Consider the following 22,928-nt stretch of genomic DNA (forward strand, 5'->3'; position numbering starts at 1 on the left):
TCTTCTAGACTTCTTGAAAAATTGATTTACAAACACTAGGCTGAGGTGTTTTGGATAACATGAGGGAAAAAAAATCTTTTACTGGTATGTTCACTTCTTATCATAATATTTGATAAAATGTCAGTAGCATCCAGTTCTGGCAGTATCTGTTTCATCATGTACACAGACTTCTTTATATATGTTGGAAGTAAATTTAAACAATGTCAGTGTGAGGTCAATGTGATGTTTTCAAAACATTGTTCAAATTATATTACTGAATTGTAACCCTTGCCAGCCAAGTTTTCCTGTCTAACTAGAGCCGCCTGGTTGTGTGCTCTAGAATTATTTCAGAAAAGTACAGAAATAAGAGCAGTTTCTGTTATTTTACTTCAAATAACAGAATTGGATGACAGAACAGCAGTAACGTGGACAGTTATTGTTCTTGCAAATGTATGATAAGACAGTTTCTTGCCCTAAAATTTAACTGCTTGGAAGTCAGATGCTAAAATGCCCTGTTTTCTGTTTACCTCTGGATTAGAGGAAGCTGGTTTCTCTAATATGTACTTTTTTACAGCTGGACACATTGCCCAAAGAAGATCTCATCAAGTTTGCAAAAAAGCAAGTGATGCTTATACAGAAAGTGAAGTCAAGATGTACAGGTACCATACTGGAAAGAGAACAATTTCTGCCTTAATTCTTGATGCTATCTCACCTTTCCTAGTGTCACTGCATGTTTTTGCTAGGTAGATTTAATTCTAGGCAAATATCTTTCTTTTCTTTTTGTTTTTTTTTCTGCAATTTCACTAGTTTTTGTGGGAGGTTAAGGTCTGAAGTCCTTAGCACAAGGGAAGGAAGAAAAAGCAGGATTGCTTTTGTCAAGTATTAGATTAATTTTGTTCTGACAGTGTGGCATGATGGAACAATGTAGCTTGTGCAAGAGTTGGAGTGGGACTTGTCATTGTCTGTTCCCATGTTGATTGCAGGGATACCTGTTCCTTTTTAGGAAGCAGACGGGAGAGAGAATGTCTCTGATAGATTTTTGCATAATTAGTACTGCTGTAGAGTACAATGGCTTCTTGAAAATAGTTAGCTACTTAATATTTGATCATTTGCTTCTTTAACAAGAAATTGTAATATATACCAACCAAAATTTTGTGTTAACCACCTAAAAATATCCTGTGTAGATCTGTGCTCTCCTGTGCTGTCCCTCTCCTCTCTGCTGTCCGTTTTCCTCCAGCAGCCCACTACTTGGACCGGTGTCACCTCCCCTTGTTTGGAGTTACAGTTATGCTGACTGCTGGTAGCTGCCCAGCAAAACAGTAAGGATAGGAATGGGCTGTACTAGGCTTTTCCTCAGTGGGATTATTCGTAAGATCTTGTTCTTCTACTTGCTGCCTATTTTTAGAGAACGGGTAGGAACTGAATATCTTTTCTCTGGCTTAAATTAATCATGAAATAGAAGGTAAGACAATCACCAAAAACATTTCTATCTATCTGTTGTCCCTTCACTCAAACACGGAAGCTTTGCTTCCTCAGGAAACCATGCCATATGTCAGGACTGGAGAATTAGTACTGAATGTTTGTTCGCTTTCCATTAACCCATTATATCACTCAGTAACAAACAAAAATTGATGAAGTAAAACACATCTCTGATTTGAATAGGAGTGTTGTGAGGCACTGGATTTACTAGTAATTTGCCACTGCGATGGAACATCAATTCATGCTGTGAAATTTCTATATGTCTTTTTTTAAGAACTAGAGAAAGAGATTGAAGAACTCAGATCTAAAGCAGCTACTGGAGGAGCCGATGATATTATTCAGGTGAGAATATGTAATTATTACGTAATGTTAGCTGAAATAAATCTACAGAAATAATTTATGGTAAATAGTAAGTAGCTTTAAAACTATTATTCAAATTGAATGTAATCCATTTTCAGGAATTCAAGACACTTTCTAAAACCTCTTTTTTAACTGCTCCTCCCACATCCTTACTCCACTTTTCAGGAAACACTGACAGTTCTGTTCTGTATAGTACAGAATAGTACAATTTCCTCAGCAAGACTTTTTCCTTGTGTAGTTGGTTAGACAGGCTTTTGTTTATTTTGGAATGACCATTGCAGGAAGACTTCAGCCATTTAGAAGACTTCTGAGACAGTCATTTGACAAGATCAGAAACACGTAATTAAAATTGCATGTCCCAATAAATACTTCTAGGAAAGTAAATGGAATTTTTTTAAGTGGTAGAACATCTCTCTTCCTCAAAGTAAAGGTCGTAGACAGCATATGAAAATGAAAGTTGGTAGTGAGAAGGAATTTGTCAACTGGAATTTTTTTTTTAATAATTTGGAGAGAGATTTCTTTTCTACAGAAGGGGAGCTCCTGCCTAACATGGTGATAAAAAAATAGCTGATCAGAAATATGATTTTGAACAGAACCTGTTACTCAACATCACTGTTTTTGTCTACCTATTCCATATCTGTCATATTTGAGTTGAAAGTAACTTTTAAAATCAGGCTGATCTGTTTAATTGACAAAAAAGTCATGACCAATGTGGTTTGCAAAAATCATTCAGGCTTCTGTTGTTAAGAAACGCTTCTTTCAGTGATCTCTCTCCCTTAAAATTAGGCTCTCACGGAAAGACTGGATGTCGTACTTCTGGAAAAAGCTGAAAGTCAGCAGCAGTGTGTAGCTCTGAAAAAAGAAAATATTCAAAGAAAGCAAGAAGCAGAGGTACTGAAATGTGCAATAGAACATTACTAAATTTTATGCATCTTTATTTTCTATTTTTGCTTGTTGTGTGTTTCATTTTAATGTTTTCTTCACTTACCTGTATTCCGTTTTACCGTAAAAAAAACCCGAGAGGCTTCATATGTTAAAGCGTATTTTCTCTGTACCCCTGAATTTATAGTTTTTATAGGATTGACAATAAATAGAAACTTCTTATATGCACCGTCCAGATCCACAGCTATTTGAAAAGAATTCAGACTGTGCATTAGTAGCCTGCATACGTGATGGCTTCATTCGATCAGCTCTTTCTTTTTGTGGTAATTACGAAGTTTACATTCCAGTATTCATAGGAAGGAGCCTGTCAGCCAAGGCACCTAAATTATGTCAGTAATCTTAATTAACAATAAAGTGAAGAGTGAATTGCTTGCAATTGATGAATATTGTTATATTGCAGATACTTGAATTTGGTGTGATAAAATTAATTTTGTCTTTAATACATGATCAGAATAGTTGCTAAAGCTGTAGTCTATCATGACCATTTTGTGAAATTATACTGATTAACATGATTTAAGACTTAGTTTTCCTTTCTTATTCTTCAGATGTTTTTGTACTCTCTGCAGCATCTTGTGAATTGAGTTGTCTTAACATAGTTAGTGTTTAAAAACTATAGCAGTTTTTAAAACTAAGGGCTCCTAAAGCTTCTAATTCATTGTTGTAAACAATTTATTGGAAATTCTGTGTGCTAAATTACCAGTATTTAATAATTTGCATGTTTGTTTAGGCTGCAGTGGCAAAGACAGAAGAATTGCAGAAGCAACTGGAGCAATCAAGTATTGACTCTCTGAAAGAAATAAAAGCTCTGAAGAGTGAATTAGAAAATGCACAAAGTAAACACAATGAGGACTTAACAAAGCTGAAAATAGAATTAGAGGAACAAGTGAAGAAACAAATGGGACTGGTGGAACAGATTGAATGTCATAATGATAGCCAAAAAGAAGTTAAAAGATTACAAGAGGATATCCAAAGAATTAAATCTACTTATGAGGAGCAAATTTTGTGTCTGAGCAAGCAGCTGGAAACTGTGAATGAAGACAGAAACAAAGAAGTGACAAATTTGCAAGAAACTATTAAAAGCAACTCTCAGTGTTACCATAATGAAATCAATAATCTGAATGAAGAGCTTAAAAGATTAAAAACTGCCCATCACGAAGAGGTGTCAGAGTTGGTGCATCAGATTGAAATATCATCTAAAGAAAATGAAGAAAAGCAAAATCAGATAAATCAGTTACAGCGCAATTTGGCAGAGGAGAGCTTATTAAAAGAAAAAAATGCCAAGGATGAAATGTGTGCCTGTACTGACCAATGTGAATATGACTTGGAGCAGCTGAGAGAAGTCTTAAATAAAAACGTAGAAAACAAGGTGGATGTTGTAGATACACAAGAACCACCTTGTGTAGAAGCGAAAATGAAAGAAAAGGTTAGGCACCTGGAGCATAGCTTAGAAGAGCTCCAGTCCCAACATAGTATATTAAAAGATGAGTTAACTTACATGAGTAATGTTAAACTAAAACTAGAAGAGGAAATCCAACGCATGAAGGATGAGTACTTTCATGAGCGGGAAGACTTGGACTTCAAGATAAACGAATTGCAGCTTACTAAAGAAGATTACTGTTGTGTAATTGAAAAGCTAAAATTGGAGCTTCAAGCAGCAAGACAGCACTGTGAAACTACTGTAAAAGAGCATCAGTTAGAGACTCAAACTCTGAAAGAGCAACATAAGAGAGAAATTTCTGAACTAAATGATACTCTCTTATCTGATTCTGAAAAAGAAAAGATAGCATTAGTTTTTGAAATGCAGGAACTTAGAGAACAACTTGAAAAGCTAACTCAGGAGAAGGAAGAAGCAGTTTCCAATTACAACAGCCTGAGAGAAACCATGGAAACTCTACAGACTGAGCTAGGGGAATCTGCTGGAAAAATCAGCCAGGAGTTTGAATCAATGAGACAACAGCAAGCTTCTGATGTCAGTGAACTGCAACAGAAACTCCGGGCTGCTTTCAATGAAAAGGATGTTCTGCTTGAAACTGTGAATCGCCTCCAGGAAGAAATAGAAAAGTTGTCATCTAATCAGCTAGAGACAGAAGAACTTAAATGTAGAATTGTTAGTCTTCAGGAGGAGAATAACACAATAACAAGCTCTGTCAACCAAAAAGAGACTGCTGTAAAAGAACTGGAAGAGAAGATCGTTACACTTACTGATCAAAACAAAGATATTTTAAATGAAGTAAAATGCTTGGGTGAAGAGAGAGAAGCGCTTCAGGAAAGGTGCAATCAAGAACAAGGGAAAATTCAGCAACTTCAGCAAGAAGTAGATGCTGCTAACCAGTACAATAGTGACCTGAACAAAAAGGTGGAGGAATTAAGAGAGAGACTGAACGAAGCTTTAACTAGGAAGAGTGAAAATGCTCAAATGCTAGAGCAACTAGAAAACCAGATTGAATCTCTGTTGCGAGAAAGAGAGAATCTTTCATGTGAAGTTTGTACTCTTCATGAGGAAAATAAGAAAATCATTCAGGAAAAAGGCGAATTAAGTGAAGAGCTGAAAAAGATTACATCTGAAAAAGATGGTTGGTTAGTGTTGAAAGAACAGTCTGAAAACTTGGAAAAGGAGCTGCAAACAATGACTGCAGAAAAAGACCATATATCAACATTACTTGAAAGTGAGAAAGCGCACGGATCCCTTGTAAGGACTCAGCTGTACCGCTTACTTGAGCAAGTGGGATCCAGCGTTTCAGATTCTACTGAGGAATATGATTCTCTTAAATTGTTAGAAATTGCAAATGAATGCTTGGCAAAAATGAAAGAAGAGCAGTGCCTTGCTCTACAGAACGAGGAGAAGGTTCTTCATTTGCAGCAGGAAGTTGAGAGACTAGAGGAAGAAAATGCAGCTCAATATACGGAACATAGATCCCTGATTCAGGATTTTGAAAAAGAAAAGGATCTCTTGAGAGAAGAATTGGAAGGAGTGTTGTCAGAAAAAGGAGCACTTCAACATGATATCCAGGAGCTGAAGAATGCCAGTGAAAAAACGAGGATTGAAAATCAAGATCTGTTAGCTAGTGTTGAAGAGATCACTCAAAAACTTGCTTTTTATGAAAGTCAAATACAAGAACGGAAAAAAGGATCAGAAAAACAAGACGACTTAAATTTCATTCTGGAACAAAAGGAAACTGAACTTAGAAATGTGAAAGACGAACTGAGTTCTCTAAAGGTTATATTTTGTTATTGAAGTATACAGACTAAACCTCTAAAGTCTTCAGAATTAAGGTTCAAAAAATACTTTCAATTCTTTTTTTTTCTTTTTTTTTTTTTTTTCCTTGGCCTCAGAGTGAGTTTCCCTTCTAGAAAGCAATTGTTTCTGAGTTTTCTAGCACCTCAGAATCCTCTTCCTCTGCTCAGGAAAAAAACAACCAAACAAAACCAATCATAATGCTATTTTGATGAAAGTGGCTTGTACTTGAACCTCTCTTCCTATCTATAGCCCTCAAAGTGATGATTTAGCTAGAGGACTAACTGACCTCGTAATCTTTCACCTCTAACTTTCTATGGCTCAATCTCAAACAAAACTCCTGCTTGATCTGCATTAGCTGCTCCTAACTTCAGGTCCTGGGAATTGATGGTTATGTAAAACTGACAGCTGCAGAATTAATGGTCTCCCATTTTTTTGTCCTCGGACAGGATGGAAAGCAGCTGTTAAAAGGTTGGAGTGTTTTCCTTTCAACATAAGTATGCTTTTTCAGTTCACAAGCTGACATGAGATTGCACATAAAGACTTTCTTGGTAGTAAGAATGTAGACACACTTCTGGTGGCTTGTTAGGGGCGAAACAGATGGTCACACAGAAATTTTTGTAATACTTCTTATATCTTTGTTTATAATACAGAATTTAATGGAGACATTGACTGAGAAAACTGATGAACAGTCTTCAGTAGCAGAGCTTCAAGAAAAAATTGGTATCTTTCTCACTGTTGTCTCTTATGTAAACAGTTTGGGGGTTTTGGATTTAGTTTTTCTTTTTCTACATAATTGTCCTGTCTTTCCTACAAGCCAGGGAATGTAGGGAAGTAGGTATCAATGCAACTTTCCACAGTATTCATTCCATTAAGGATTTTAAATATTGTTGGCAATCTTAAGTCAATTATTATTTGGTATTTCTTAAGATTTTTTCTTTGTGTGTACATTTGGCTATAAACAGTGTAGTGGATTGCATCTTTATTTTTTAAATATGGGAAATAATTGTGTCAATAAGAATGCCTAAGGCTGCCAAGAGGAGAGAAAAGCAACACTTTGCCAAAACTACTGTTGCCTCATCGCAGTTAGCCCAACGTATTAGAAATAAGATTCTGAGTTGTTACAACTGTATGTGGAAGTAGACAAGATTGTGGCTTTTAATGCTAACGGTGATGGAAGTCTCTGAAACAGGGAAAGATTGTCCCTAAGCTGTCTGTGTGGCTGGATGTTTTAGCTTCAAATTAAATTTAAATGCTTAACTGAATGAAACATTTAAATATCTTCCCTTGCTTTGTGTTTTGTTTCTCAGTCATGCTGGTATTTGTGTCCTAATTAAATTTCATTCATTTCTTGGGGGAGAGGAGAGGTGTATATTTTCATTTTCTTTTTTATTTATTTTAGAGAGGCTGGAAAAAGAATCTGCAGAAAAAGGAGAGAAGCTAAATAAAATGAAGGTTGTTGCTGTGAAAGCAAAGAAAGAATTGGATGCCAGCCGAAAAGAGGTACCCTGACTGCTTCTTAATGTGAAAAACATTCTGCATGTGGAGTTCGGTTTTAATGACACACACTTTCTTGTAATAAGATGCAGACTCTGAGGGAAGAATTAGAGTTGGTTCGATCAGAAAAAGATCAGTTGTCTGCTTCAATGAAAGACGTCATTCAAGGAGCTGAAAGCTATAAGGTAAGAATAGTACTGTATTTACAAAAGTAACTGACAGTTAACTGTCAGAAAATGTTTTGCTTTTGAAGCCTAGCCTGCATATATATTGCTATTTACTTGCACAGTTATGTTTGGCAAAAGAAATTGTGTCCAAGCAGCTGAGTACCCAAATCAAGAAACTTAAGTTTCTAGTAACGGAACTGTGTGGCTGCTGGCAGAAGAAAATAAGGCACTTCCTTTCTACTGGATGATATTTTTAAACCTTTTAAATCCAGCATCGTGTGCATCAAACAATGTGTTGCTGATGCAAAACATAAATCCTTATGAATTCTTCAAAGTACGTCAAATTTGAGATCAGTTAGAAAGTCCTTACACAATAAAGACATAAGCTAACAATTCCCTGTGACTGCATCCTCTTGGAACATATCTCTGAAGCAGAAGTAGGTGACTGTCCCCAGACAGCATTGATTCACCAAGAGCAAATTGTGTCTGATTAATCTGATTGCCTGCCATGATAAAACAGTTGGGGTTGTGGATGAGAGGACGTCACTTATCTTCACTTTAGGAAGGCTTTTAATGCTCTCTCACAGTGCTCTTATACCTATGCTAGGACATTATGGTCTAAATTGGTAAACAACTGAATGGGTGCTTAAAAAAAATATAATAAAAAAATAGTTGCATGGTTTGGCTCAGAGTGTAGCAATTAATGGCTTGTACTAGATGCCAGTAAGAAATGGGGTACCAAAGGGGTCCATGCTGGGACCTGTCCTGTTTAACAATGATCTGGGAAAGGTGACAAAGTACAGATTCATGAAGTTTTCAGATTGTTCCCAATTAGGAATAATCTGACTTGAGGGCAGAGCATCCATTCAGAGAGACCTAGACAGGTGCGAGGATGGACTGACAGAAACCTTTTGAAGTTCAACAAAGACAGATGCAAAGTGCTTCGTGAGAGAGAGGACCTCCTTGATACAAGCTGAGGACTGTGGCTGCTGAAAAGAATTTCAGTATTTTGGTAGACATTGCACTGAGAATGAGAAAACTGTGTTCCGGTACTGAAAATGGCCAGCAGCATCGTGGGCTGCAAGAACAGGAGTACAGCTAGTGGGTCAAGGGAAGTCATTCATAGAATGGTTTGGGTTGGGAGAGACCTTAAAGATCATCTAGTTCCAATCATCCTGCCACAGGCAGGGACACCTTCCACTACACCAGGTTGCTCAAAGCCTCATCCAACGTGGCCTTGAACATGTCCAGAGATGGGGCATCCACAGCTTCTCTGGGCAACCCGTGCTAGTGCTTCACCACCCTCAGAGGGAAGAGTTTCTTCCTTAGATCTAATAGAAATCTGCCCCCTTTCAGTTTAAAGCCACTGCCCCTTGTCTGATCACTATGTGCCCTTGCAAAAAGCTCCTTTCCAGCTTTCTTACAGGCCCTATTCAGGTACTGGAAGGCTGCTAGAAGGTCTCCCTGGAGCCTTCTCTTCTCCAGGCTGAACAACCCCAGCTCTCTCAGCCTGTCTTCAGAGGAGTGGTGCTCCAGCTCAGATCATCTTTGTGGCCCTCCTCTGGACCCGCTCCAACAGCTCCATGTCCTTCTTGTGCTGGGGTCTCCAGAGATGAATGCGGTACTTGGGGCGGAGTCTCACAAGATCAGAGTAGAGGGGCAGAAGCAGCTCCCCAACCTGCTGGCTACGCTTCTTTTGATGCAGTCCATCAAAAGTTGGCATGAAAGTTGGCTTTCTGGGCTGCAAGTGCACATTGCCAGCTCATGTTGAGCTTCTTATCAACCAGCATGCCCAAGTCCTCCTCCGGGCTGCTCTCAATCTCAATCCATTCTCTGCCCAGCCGTTATCTCTCTTTGGTGAGCACTCATGAGACATGAAGGTGAGAGCACAAGTCTTATGAGGAGCAGATGAGGGAACTGGGGTTGTTTAGTCTGGAGAAAAGGAGGCTGAAGGGAGAACGTGCTGCTCTCTACAACTACCTGGAAGGAAGTTGTAGTGAGGTGCGTGTCAGTGGGTGTCTTTTTCCCAAGTAACAAGTGATGAGACAAGAGGAAATGGCCTCAATTTTTTCCAGGAAAGGTTTAGATTGGGTATCTGAAAAAAATTTTTCACCAAAAGTGTTGTCAGGCATTGGAACAGGCTGCCCAGGGAAGTGATTAGTCACCATCCCTGGAGGTATTTAAAAGATATGTAGACATGGTGCTTAGGGACATGGCTCAGTGGTGGACTTAGCAGTGTTAATGGCTGGACTCAATGATCTTAAGGATCTTTTCCAACCTAAATGATCCTATGACATCATTGAGAGTATTGCAACCAGTCTTGTCCCTCTTCCTCCCCTGAAATACAGGAAAAGCGCTGATAACCTGAAGTGACTTCAGTGAATGGTGACCAGGATGGTCAAGGGACTGAAGTAAGTGATGTACAAGGCTGAGAAACTGCTCAGCCTGAAGGAGACTTCAAAGAGACCTAATAGCAGCCTCCCAGTACCTACAAAGATATTATCAAGGACCTAGAGTCAGGTTAATAACGGCGGTGCAAGATGAGAGACCGTAGTCCTAAATTGAAATGAGAGATTCCAACTGGATACATGGATAAATATTTTTTTCCCTTGAGGATGGTTGAGCTCTGGAACACGTTTCCCGGAGGTGTAGTGTCATCTTCATCCTTGAACGCAGGTCCTTGGAAAGACCTGACTGGACAGAGCTCTGAGCAACCTGGTCTGATCTCACTGCTGACCTTGCTTTAAGAAGGAGGTTGAATGTAGACCTCCTGAGGTCTCCTCCAACATGAATTAATCTAGAATTTCGTGAACTGAAAAGGGTTTCTCCCAGAGCCTGTAATGGAATGATAGCGTTAATTTCATTCTGATATTTCTGACGTCGCAGTGAGACAACTCATAGGCTGAAATATTAGGAAGCTAAGTAAGTGTCTGAAGTATAGAATGTGCTTATGTAATGTATATTGTAAAAAATGATGAGTTTGTGTTTGTATGTGTTAAGAATCTTTTGATGGAATACGATAAACAAGGAGAAGAGCTGGATTCTGAAAAAGGGAGAGCAAATAATCTTGAACGTCAGATAGATGACCTCATAAGGCAGCTACAGGTGTCATCACAGCAGGTCAGTTCTGTATGTGTGTCTAATCTTTTGATGATGACAGTAAAAAATATTTTACCTATCGAATGTAAGTTTTATTTGAGATTGTTACTATATAGGGTTTCTTTAAGTGCATTTTGGATAGTGACTTGAAATTCAGGTTTGCGGTGGTGGTTTTCTTTCCAACATCTTATGTCTTCTCTGGCCTGTGACAAAGGTAAATATATCTAGAATGTCTGGCTTTTTTGATAGAGAGGATTTAATTTATCCCAGGCCAACTCACAGAAGAGAGCAGATGATCACCTCTGGCTTGATTTGGATGTACAGCTCTGCTGTGTGTGTCAGATACAAAAACCAAAGTATCAAACTTGCACTGTTTCTCTGATTCCACACCTACACTTCACATGAAGTACAGTAACCTTTAACTATTACATATTTTTTTCTTCTGTTTCTTAGACAAAATGTGGTTTTGTTATTTAATCAACAGAGTATTTAAACATACTAAATCAATTATGGTTTTTTGCATCTTTCGCAAAGATGAGACTCTAGAATGAAATGTAGAATACTATAGTGACATTCAGAAGAGTGTAAGATGGTAATTAAGCAGCTGTAAGACACATTTTTGCAAAGCAACTGCAATGGGTTTGGGATTTAAACTCCCAGGCCCCGCACATAATTAAACTGAGGATCCACCTAGGCCACCATTTCCTTATAAACAGAAGTTTAGCAGTGAATAACGTAGGAAGAAATGACAAATAGTAGCATATATTCTGCTGGCTATGCAAACATTGAATTCTTCAAGTTTTTTTATGAAGTATTTTGTAAATAAAACCACTGTTTAGGTAATTGACAACTACTTTCACTTGTACTTCATTTTTAATCTGCATAATACAGACCGAGATAAGACATAGATGTCAAAATTAAATCTGTTAAAATCATTGTAAAAATAGCCCTGATAGAGGAGGAGTTCTTACTGTGTACTCATATGAGTCTTACTGAAGGCTTGGTGGTGCTGCAGTTAAATCTTTTCTGGGAATTAATAGTATGATCATTTTTTTATAAATACAGCAGCTGTATTTGAAGTGGGGCACTAAGTACCTGAATGTCATGTATTATTGTGAGAGGAAGGTGATTCTTGCAGAATTTTTTTTTCAGGTTTCTTGTAGTTCTAGCCATCTTACAGAAAGCCAGGCAAATGAACTCTGGACAAAATAATCAAATTGTGCTAGTGACTTTAATTTGGTCTATTTCTTAATCTAGTTTTAAACAATTAAGATGGTCAAGACTCATCTGTAGGAGTACTGTTTGTAAGGGAGCTGGATAGAAATCGGTGTTTGTTTTTTAAGTATAAACAGTATCTCATCTGTCAAAGTTGCATGCGAATTCAGTTTACGTCTTTGTCTTTCCACTGTGATTGTTTCAGCATGATCAGTTGCACTCTGCTAATGAAGACCTCCTGGCTCGTGTTGAAACACTACAGTGTAATACTAGGCTGCTGGAAGCTCAGATACTGGAGATACAAAAAGCCAAGGCAAAGGCTGACAAAGAACTAGAAGCTGAAAAGCTTCTAAAAGAACAGAAAACAAAGGTAATACTCTGTAGAGATAGTGAATGGGCTGAAGCATTACTTTCACTGGATGTGACTTCTATTAGACCTTTGTCAAGTTTGTTTTTATAGAACAAGTTCCATGCTTTCTCTTCTTGTTACTTGACTCAGAGGGCTTGGTCTGTTCATTGAAAGAACTTTGCAAGACTGTCAGCATAGATTGGGGATTGTTATAGAATGTGAAAACACTTCATAATCTTCTGGGTTTTTCTTTGGTTCCCAGTGACTTCCTAACATTAAAAAAAAAAAAAAATCCTATGTTTGTACAACTCAAGTGTGTGTGTGTAAGTGTAAACAGATGCTGACATCGATTTTGAAATTGGGCTGCATAATTGAGAAGTATTTAAATTTCAGGAACATAGTGGTGCTCTCAGAGAAATGGAGGAGCTTCAGGTGCAACTTCAGAAGGAAAAGAAACATCTGCAGAAAACGATGCAAGAACTAGAGCTGGCCAGAAAGGTAGAGTTGCTGTTCATGTTAGTGCTTAATGGACTAGCAAAGATTTATTTTGGCCCATCTTGCTATGTTGAATATCTCCTTTCAGTTTCGAGGATTTTAAAGCCCAAGACTTGTAAAAGGGGAAACGCAAGTGGTTTTAGCCCTGGTTTTGTGTTTGGAGAGCTGATGTGTACTTTTGCATTTGTTTTTTTTTTTAAAAAATTGTTTGTTTGAGCTTGGGTTATGTGACCTGTCATGAGTAGAAACAGGAATAGAATTCAGATGTCTGGAGTACTTGTATGGTGTGCTGTTCAGAAGCTGCCCTTGTTGTAAGGACTGAAGATGATAGAAACTGATATCTGCAAAATACCTACTGGTAAAACTGTTAAAACTATCAAACCAGTCTTTCAAAGCTTCTGGTTTCAATTTGGAAACAGATTATTCACTGAGGATATGGAAGCCTGATGAATGGATGTTGCTTGTGGGTATGGCTAGTTATAAAGTTTTTGTTACATGGGTAATATAGTTTTTTAATTTGATTAAAAAAAAAATAAATATTAGCAGCCAAGGTAGATTGTAAGCTGTAACTTCATTGTGTGTAACTTGCAGGATGCTCAGAAGAGTACACTGATGGATATGGAAATAGCTGATTATGAGAGGCTAGTAAAAGAACTTAATCAGAAGATTACTGATAAAGACAGCAGAATAGAAGATCTTGAGCAAGAGACAGGGATTCAGAAACAGAAGCAAGAGACCCTACAAGAAGAAATAAGTGAGTAAACTATAAACAGCAAGAGTCTCTATGTATAGCTAGTAATGGTAAAAAATAGAATTCACTAACAACTCAAGTCAACGAGTGAGAGTAAGGTTTGCAGGGAATACTAAACAGTTGTGTAATCAAAATTACTCTTCCATAAAGGAGATTTTACTCCCTTGATCTTGTATTCAGCAAATAAGTCAAATTACCTGCCTGATAAAATGTGTTTCTTACCTGATTAGGTTAAACGTAAGTTCTGAAAGTCAGCAACTGACAGGGTTTTTCATGCTGACATACCACACGTAAAACTTTATTAGTTAGCATGTGGTTAAAAATTTAATTTCTTCTTATCTTTAACTGTGAGTCTTAAAACAATTTCATTTATTAGAAGATCTTTGTGATACTTGGAAATCAGATAGTAAACTTATTATAAGCTACTTGTTTGCAGCTCTTAAGAAGTCTGTCAGAATTTGCTTAAGTATTTTCCAATACTTTTAAGAAAATATAGGAGGGGAAGTTTCCTTTGCATATAACTTCTATTTTCTGCATTAGAGTCACTTCAGTCAACTATGCAACAGGATGAGGAAAGAAATGCCAAGATAAAACAACTCCTGGTGAAAACCAAAAAAGAACTGGCTGATTCAAAACAAGCTGTAAGTCCAGGTGTCAATGACTGTATATTCCATTTTTAACCTGACTTTTAAAAAGCAGATCAGCTGATAGCTGAACTCTTAAGTTACTGAGGTTTGGGGTTCTTTAATAACCAGATAATTTTCTCATGCAGGAAAATGATCTCCTAATGTTGCAGGCATCATTAAAGGGGGAACTGGAAGCCAGTCAACAACAAGTGGAAGCCTATAAGGCAAGAAAATTCACTTCTTTGTTAGTATAAGATTTCTTATTTAAGTAATAAGGCTATGATTTGCACTGAGCAGATAGAGTATAGGCTGAAAAATTAAAAGGTGTTATTTTTATTACTTGGGTACATGTTCTTTTTCTTGAGTTTTGTCTGCTGCTTTCCCCAAACGTTTCCCTTGTGATGATGTTTAAACAGCTTTACTCTTTTTTGCTCCTCTTTCCCATTCCACAAAAAGAGAGGACAATGTAGCTTGAAGCTTGTAACTGGGACTTGTTTTAGAATAATTTCTCCAAAAAAAGAAGTTGCTCAGTTTAAAAACAAAAGAATGCAACATCATCATCAGAAATCTCAAGTGTTGTCCATCTGTATAAATTCTGTTGGTTGGACTGAATAGGAATTGAATGTAATGAAAGGTAGCAGGGAAGGAAAGGGAGAGGAGTTGGCTTTCTTAAATGCTGACACCTCACCACAGTAATTTTCTCTTCAAATCTCTCTTTAAAAACGTATTTTTTTTAATTCAGTACGTTGTAACCCATGTCTATTTTTATTCTATTTTTATTTGATTTTAATTTTATATTCACCAGTTCTGTGCAGGAATTACTACAGTAACATTGTATGTGCTCTGTAACACATCTCCTTGGAGAGGGAAGAAAAAATGTTGTCATAGTGAAGTTTTCAACTGACTTTTTCAGATTCAAGTGGCTGTGCTAACATCAGAAAAGCATAAAGCTCAGGAACACCTGCGAACTTCTTCAGAGCAACACCAGCGTACGTTGAGTGCTTACCAGCAAAAAATTGCAACATTGCAAGAGGAATGCAGAGCAGCCCAGGTACTCTAGTGGAAGATGTAATGTTAGAGACTTCAGAAGGGAGATTTGCTGCACTCTGTCTGCGTCTCTAAAAACGTTTTGTGGATCTTTCACTCTTATCTTTTTGTATCTCGGGAATTGGGAATTATCCCAGTGCTTCATGTATTTGAGTGGTATAGAGGACAAGCCAGACTCTGTCCTGGTTGTCATGCATCACTTCTGGTGGAACATCTGGATTGCACTCTTACATTTCCAGTAAGGAAAACTTTCTGATATTAGTGAGGAGTTCATTTAGGATGATGGGCAAGTATACACTGAGGGGGAAAAAGAGAAGTCTTTAAAGAAAAGGAGGGAAGAACAAACAGAAAAGAAATGTAATTTGCTCCATATAAAAACAGTTAACACAGATACCACTTTTAAAAAAAAAAAAGCCTGTGAAAAATATATTTGCAAGCACCTTTTAATATGCTTCTACATGAACAGCTTCCTAATTAGTAGCTGAACTATATGTGAAACTGACACTATTGCTGAGGTGTTCATCATTTCTCAGGTTTTGTCTATATGACACTGTGTTAGATGTTCCTGGGATTTAGTGTTTGCATTGGAGACAGACAGATCCAGAACATAGTAGGACTGTTGTGTTCAAACTATCTTTGTGGAGATTACTGCACCACACTGTAGCCCCTTTTGTATGATAGGTTTGCATCCTGCAGATAAGTGGCAGTTGAACACAGCCTCTCAAACACACTTCTGCCTTTTAAAAAGGTGAAAAGAAAGAGACAAACTTTATGGTTGCTGCTATAGGAGGCTTGCCTGAGTTGTGCTGGTTTTATAAACGCATTCTTTTTAACTGGAGGCTTATGGCACCTGTCTGTGGTGGCTTGCTCCTTGACGTTGTGAAACCAAGCAGAGTGTAGATCTTCCACGATGGTATGGCTTGAAGCTGTTGGAAGATCAGCCTTCCTCTTTAGGTGCGCCACATCTAGAAACTAGATATTATTACAAGGTTATTAATAAAGGAAAATTCTGCCCAAGGGAAAGGTGGACACTAAAGCAGATAGTAGGTTAGAAGACAAAAGTCATGCTGACATTTAAAGCCTTACACCTGAGGACTTAGGAATATTCTAGCTCACATAATTTGACTGGAAGAAAAGGATAGCTCACATAATTTGACAAGAGACAATCCTTCCTTTGAAAAGAGAAGGATTAATTTAAGGAAATGCCCACAAATCTTACAGGGCAGCACTGTGGATTTTCAGTCACCAGTTCAGCTGAAGAAAAACTTTCAAAAATCTTCCTCTTGGAGATGAGAGCATCTGAGTCATCTCAAGGATGACTAATGAATCCATGAGCTTCTCCTGAGATCCAAGAATGAAAACCTGCATCTGAGTTTTCTTAGGAAAGCATGAGTACTTGAAGAATGGGAACAATTCCTGCTATATAGTGTACAGTCAAGGATGGAGCTATGTTGTTGGATAATTTTCTATGTCAAGAGAAGCTCATGTATCAGCTGAATTTAGAAGACAAGACAGATCAAACACCCTTACAATCAACTAGAATATTATATCTTATGCTGTGTGATACTATTGCAAGACTGGCTTAACTCCTCAAAATTATGCATAACTTTAAGGCATATTAGATTTTTGTCACCAGGGTAGTATAAAAGGAAAACAAAATTTCCCTTTTTTTTCCTTCACTTTTGCCTTGATTTAAAGCTGTTTGATAGAATCCCTTGCTTGTGAATTTCTGTTGAATGCAGTTTTTGAATTTGTAAGTATTCTTTCTTTTCTTTAATACTTGAATGTTGAAAATCAGTATCTCTATTTTTTAAGCTTCACACTTTAAGATATTCAGTTAAATTCTAAAGAAACATGATCTGTCATGATAGTCACAATTTTAATTATCCACTTAAAAGAAGAAAATGCAACAGATGGTTCCTAAATTTTTTTTTTTGTAAACGTATGATGCATTTCTCTTCAGAGAAATAAGGGAGCAATGGTCAGTAGCATAACTTATTAAGAGTTTGTTTTCTATGTGATAGGCTGAACAAGCATCTGTTACATCTGAATTCGAGAGCTACAAAGTCCGTGTTCATAATGTTCTAAAACAGCAGAAGAATAAATCTGCTTCTCAGACAGAATCTGAAGGAGCCAAACAAGAAAGGTAAAACTAAAATTTTTATATGCATACAGAAAAACACTGATATTCGAGTTACTGTGCTTGCCTTTGTGAATTTCTGACCAATAAGTGAGTTCCACTCTTTAAGTCTTTATTTGAATAAGGAAAATACCAGAAGGGAGGCAATTTGTTCCCTGGTTACTTTGGTTTGTAAAAAAATCAAAAAATGAAAACCAAACAAACTACTTCACAAAGTCTTAGAAATAATCTAACTGTGGCTCTGCCTATCTGAACAGATCATCAATTTGTACCATGATGATACTATGTTAGCTTCTAATTCCTTGGTTTCTTTTTTTTTTTTTAGCATTTATTTTTGTGTAGATTACCTGTTGTTACGGTCAGAGGGAGAGGTAAGGTGTTAGGAAGATTCTCAAGAGCAGAAATTAGCCAGCATCTTCTGTGTAGACTTGACATGTCACTTTCTCTGACACAAACCATTGCAGCAAAACGCTGTTTCCAATGAAGAAGGGAAGAGCAATTTGGTACTGTTCAGCTGAGCTCACTTTGAACTTTTTCAGGAAGGAACGGTTTAGTGTAAGTAAAGCTCTGGCTGCAATCTCAGGCATCAGTTCAGCAAATTTATGAAATACTTAAGGAATCACAGAATGGTTTGAGTTGGGAGAGACCTTAAAGATCATCTAGTTCCAGCCACCCTGCCATGGGCAGGGACACCTTCCACTAGATCAGGTTGCTCTAAGCTTTATCCATTCTGGCCTTGTTGAACACTTCTGGGGATGGGGCATCCACAACTTCTCTGGGCAACCTTAGAAACACTTGGGGGACCGGGGAGAGTTACGCTGCCAAAAGTTCCCTGAAAATTGTTCAATCGTAGTCGTAAGCCAGGTAAACTCAGGTTTGGTTCAGAAAGTGTCTGAACCCACTGCAAAAGCCGATCAGTTTCTGTAAGTTACTTTTATAAGTTAGTGATAGCTGTCTTTGATGACAGACTGTGCATTTATGTGTCAGATGTCAAAAGTAATTTCTGACATAGATCTTGAAACAATACCTGCAATTGCTGCTGAGAATCCACCAGAGGGAGACTTGTGCTGTGTTAGAGGACTTTGGGTTTATGGTTGGTTTGGGGTTTTTAAATATATCTACCCCTTCTTTTCTTTGAAGCAAGTGAACTGCATTTCTTTCTCTCCTTTTTGCAGGTTTTGTGGTATTTTTAGGGTTTTGTGAAAGAGGGGGAAACAAAGTGGACAAGTAATCAAGCAATAAACAGATTACAAATAGTTTTCAAAGGAATTATTTACGAATGTCAGCTCTAAGGGTTCATGAGATACACAACTCATGAGATACTAGAAATGTCTGCATATATAGATACAGAAAGCATAAAAAGATAATGTGTGTGACTTAAGAGTTTTTCCTCCTGATGTATCTGATTTTGATTTATTTCTGACCAACAAAGTTTATCTGGTTTTACGGATTGATGCTGCTTTCTGGTTCTTTGCTCAAAATCTGCTCAAGCCATTTGTCTCCTGTACTTAGTCTCATTGAACTCATGTGCGTTTCCTGAACAAACAAAAAAACCTCCACTACTTTTTTAAGAAGAAATTTTTTTTCCTATTTGCATCCCACATACTTTTTGTCCTTCTGTCTTGTTCCTCCAAACCAACTTGAAGTAGAATGTGGTAGCAATCGCACTTTCTACCCCAATAGTTAAATTTCCAGCAGTTCAGATGGGATGTGATAAACTTATTTGTACCTGTATTGAAATATGATCAGTACTTTCCTAATTGTTTCTGCCACAGTCACATTCTAAGACTATTTTTAGTAAATAAGAATTTGGATCAGCTGTCCAAAATGTTGTGGATATAATATAGGTTCTGAAATAATAGAATTATTTTTAAATGCATCTTGTTTATTTCTTTTTTGCCCCTTGTAGAGAGCAGTTGGAAATGGTGATAGATCAACTTAAAGTTAAGCTGCAAGATGCTCAGCATAATTCACAGACAAATGCATCTGAACTCCAGGCATTGCAGTCTGAACACGACACCCTGCTGGAAAGACACAATAAGATGCTGCAAGAGACTGTTGCAAAAGAGGCAGAACTCCGTGAAAAGTATGTTCTGCTGATGAATAGATACAGATATTTTATTTTGTGTGAACTCGAAGGGCTGGGCGTGTATTGGCCTATAACAGTACTTTCCAAAGAAAGGGCATAACTGTTGAGAAAGTTAAAAGGATTTTCAGAAGAATTGTTTGCTATTTTTCGTAAGTGTTCAGAAGTTTCAGCAATGAAAATGAAGTAGTAGCTGATCAGGGAATTTGAGATTTCTGCAAGCTTTCTACTTGTTAACTCTCAGATTCAAAAAGTAACATTTTTTCAGCACATTAACTATTTTCAAGTGCAATGCTGAGCATTACGTTTGTGTTGGGCTGCTCAACTAAATTTTATAAATGTTTCCTATATAGAAAAATAAGATAGTTAAATGCAGAGCAAACAATTTCACTGACAAAATATGCAGTCCTCTCTCCACTGCTTTTCTTACAGAGAGTACTGTTTTTTAAGTCTATGCTTGCCAAAGTCTTAATCTGCTATTTCTTTCAAAATGAAAGGAATCCATTTAATCTGTATCACTTCTTGAAAAATCACATGAGTATCTAATACTTGAGCTCTTCAAAAAGAGTCTTTCCTTGTCTTTTAATTTCTATTTAGGGTACCAAGAAGTCTACATGAAATATTCATTAGAAATTACAGCTTAGTATTAGGAACTGTTGACTTCTTGGCTCCATCTTTGTACTGGTTTATCTGTTCCTGATAGCTACATGATGATTCATTGTAATAAACTAAATTATATCCTGTTTCTGGAAACAACCCATATCACAGTAGGTTCCCTTTGTACCCACAGAGACTAGCTCTTTGCTGCTCTGGCTGTATTTAAGTTCGTATGCTTATAAGGGCAAGTCTTAAGCTTAGTCTTTCCAAACATGCACTTGTTTAATTGCTTGTGACAGTTTTGTCTTGCTTCTGGAGTACCTCCAAACCAAGTACAATTGGTGTGTAACTGACATTTTTCTTGCTAACAGCTACACTCTTCTACCCTCTTTTGAACTGAAAGTTGAAGCTTAAAAAAAAAATTAAACTTACATTCTTAGAAACTTAGGTTTTCAGAAGTCCTGCATAAGTGTTTGGTAAATAAACATTAAAGGAAGTGGAGCATAAGGTAAGTGACATGCACTATATGACCCTATAAACAATCATGCTGCAGTTTTAGAATTTAAGAATGTATAAGACCACAGTGTCTCTTATACTTTCGTTTTTTCCCCAAAGATGTCTGAATTTTGTGTTCTGAAATAGGAATGAAGTGTTTATATAGCACAGTGCATTCGTATGATAGATAATAAGTGTAACTTTCTCAGTCTTAGATTTTCCCTGTCAAAAGAGAAATTTAAAAGTTGCAAAGTCATTCTAAGATAGTCATACCCATGAAAACTGAAAACTACTGTAAACTAAAAATTTTGAAATGTAAAAATGACAGTGTTTTGCTGTTTGTTTCTTACGGTTTGAGTCTATGTACACTGTTTTCAGGCTCTGCACAATACAATCTGAGAACATGGTCATGAAAACAGAGCATGCCCAGACTTTGAGTCAGCTGACAGCCCAGAACGAAGCTCTCCGTAACAGTTTCAGAGATCAAGTCAGGAACCTGCAGGAAGAGCACAGGAAGACAGTAGAGACACTTCAGCAGCAACTGTCTCGAGTAGAAGCTCAACTCTTCCAACTGAAGAGTGAACCAAGCACTAGAGGTAACTTTCAGTCATAATACCAGTTTTTCTTGGATTAGATACAAATTTATGTACCTGAGTCTGAATCTAAAACATCCTTATAGTGTGTGGTTCTGTAATACACCAGAAGCTTTTTCTGGATAATCTTCAGCATGCCATATCAATCCACTGATACCAAGGAAGGAACATTTCTTTTTTATTACTGTCCCTTCAGAATCTTAAGGTACTTAAATGCATCCAGAGGAGGGCAAGAAAGCCGGTGAAAGGGCTGGAAAGCATGTGCTATGAGGAGCAGCTAAGGACTTTGGGTTTGTCTAGTTAGGAGAGAAGGAGGCTGAGGGGTGACCTCATTGCTTTCTACAGCTTCCTGAGAAGAGGAAGTGGAGAGGGAGATGCTGACCTCTTCTCCCTGGGAATGGTTCAAAGCTGCCTCAGGGGAGATTTAGACTGGACATGAGGAAGCATTTCTTTACTGAGAGGCTGGTCAAACACTGGAAGAGGTTTCCTAGAGAGGTGGTTGATGGCCCAAGCCTGTTAGTTTTCAGTAGCATTTGGACAATGCCCTTAACAATATGCTTTAACCTTTTGGTCAGCCCTGCAGTGGTCAGGCGGTTGGACTGATAAGGTGATCGTTGTAGGTCTCTTCGAACTGCAACTGTTCTGTTCTAGCATCTGTATCAGTGTTCTCTTCTGCAGTACCTGCATTGTCAGACAGATGGAGGGAGATTACTTTGTAAATATTTGATGCTCTTCCTATCAGTTTGTCTCAGGTTTTGGAGCATACTGAACCTCTGCCTCCAGTATGAGGAGGAAGGCTAAAGAAAAGTGTCCTGAAAGCTGTTTTAACAATGTTTTTTATTGGTATACTTGCTATTCGATCCCTCTTCTAATTGAAGATTTCACTGTGTTCAAGCTCAAGTGCTATTTTTATATCTGTAAAGTTACTAATTAGGATGTAGCTGTACATTCGCCAAGCAGCAGTAATGGTTTAAGAAGTTACTCTTTCCATGTGTTACTGAAGCAACAGGACTGCTCACAGTATTAAAACAGAGTAATTTACACCTCCCACAGGACTCATTGAAAGAAAAGCTAATTCTGTTTTGCATCGAAAACATTTGACACTCTTGTCATAGATACAACATGTCTTCAGGGAGAGTTGCATGAAGGCTTCATAGTCATTGGCAATGAAAATTGCCAATCAAGTTTGAATTTAGAAACAGGCTTTGATTGGAATGGTCATTTGGAGGTGAAAGGCTGTGTTTTTTATTGTAAATGTTGTATGTGTATCTGGCTTGCTTTCTTTTCTTCACTTTTCCTCCCCTCTGCTTTTTGAAGACTATTTTATGTACTGCTCTCTGGTTTGAGACAGTCACACCTATGAAGTAGCCCTATCACTTTCATTCTGATGACAAACATCAGTAAGTATCTTTCAGGTCCAGCTGTTTCAAATCCAGCAACGAAGAACTTAAGAGAACGGCGAAACACTGACCTTCCTGTTCTCGATGTGCATGCTGTAGCTAGGGAAGAGGGAGAAGGCATGGAAACAACGGACACTGAGTCTGTCTCTTCAGCTAGCACCTATGTACCATCCTTGGAACAACTTCTAAACTCCCCAGAAGCAAAACTTGGTAGGTAGAACATGTGGCTTTTTGAAGCACTTGCCTACGGAAGTTTTCAGGCTTTTAGGTGCAACACACAAGCCTCCTTAAGTCCCACTGAGTATATACTCCTCTGGATTTCTGTGGGAGTTTTGTCCTTGAGTAAAGACTAACAATAAAACATTGCTACAGGTTT

General features: G+C 37.7%; 1 protein-coding gene across 2 annotated transcripts in view; it reads left to right on the forward strand.

Moving 5' to 3' along the window:
* The window catches only part of GCC2 (GRIP and coiled-coil domain containing 2), a 29,773-nt gene that overhangs the window by 3,255 nt on the left and 3,590 nt on the right, over positions 1 to 22,928 (forward strand). Inside the window, exons 3-20 of one of the 2 annotated variants that reach the window (XM_086619676.1) lie at positions 554 to 638; positions 1,733 to 1,800; positions 2,605 to 2,709; positions 3,488 to 5,977; positions 6,649 to 6,732; positions 7,400 to 7,498; positions 7,579 to 7,677; positions 10,660 to 10,779; positions 12,179 to 12,343; positions 12,716 to 12,820; positions 13,409 to 13,571; positions 14,109 to 14,209; positions 14,341 to 14,418; positions 15,108 to 15,245; positions 17,266 to 17,387; positions 19,291 to 19,467; positions 20,938 to 21,155; positions 22,568 to 22,762. In XM_086619676.1, coding sequence (XP_086475802.1) covers positions 554 to 638; positions 1,733 to 1,800; positions 2,605 to 2,709; positions 3,488 to 5,977; positions 6,649 to 6,732; positions 7,400 to 7,498; positions 7,579 to 7,677; positions 10,660 to 10,779; positions 12,179 to 12,343; positions 12,716 to 12,820; positions 13,409 to 13,571; positions 14,109 to 14,209; positions 14,341 to 14,418; positions 15,108 to 15,245; positions 17,266 to 17,387; positions 19,291 to 19,467; positions 20,938 to 21,155; positions 22,568 to 22,762 — 4,612 coding nt within the window. Of the gene's footprint in view, positions 1 to 553; positions 639 to 1,732; positions 1,801 to 2,604; positions 2,710 to 3,487; positions 5,978 to 6,648; positions 6,733 to 7,397; positions 7,499 to 7,578; positions 7,678 to 10,659; positions 10,780 to 12,178; positions 12,344 to 12,715; positions 12,821 to 13,408; positions 13,572 to 14,108; positions 14,210 to 14,340; positions 14,419 to 15,107; positions 15,246 to 17,265; positions 17,388 to 19,290; positions 19,468 to 20,937; positions 21,156 to 22,567; positions 22,763 to 22,928 lie in introns of both variants that reach the window. The other variant, XM_086619668.1, reaches the window with a different exon arrangement.

Source organism: Tauraco erythrolophus, chromosome 1 (genome assembly GCF_009769465.1).
Source record: "Tauraco erythrolophus isolate bTauEry1 chromosome 1, bTauEry1.pri, whole genome shotgun sequence".
Taxonomy (NCBI): Eukaryota; Metazoa; Chordata; class Aves; order Musophagiformes; family Musophagidae; genus Tauraco; species Tauraco erythrolophus.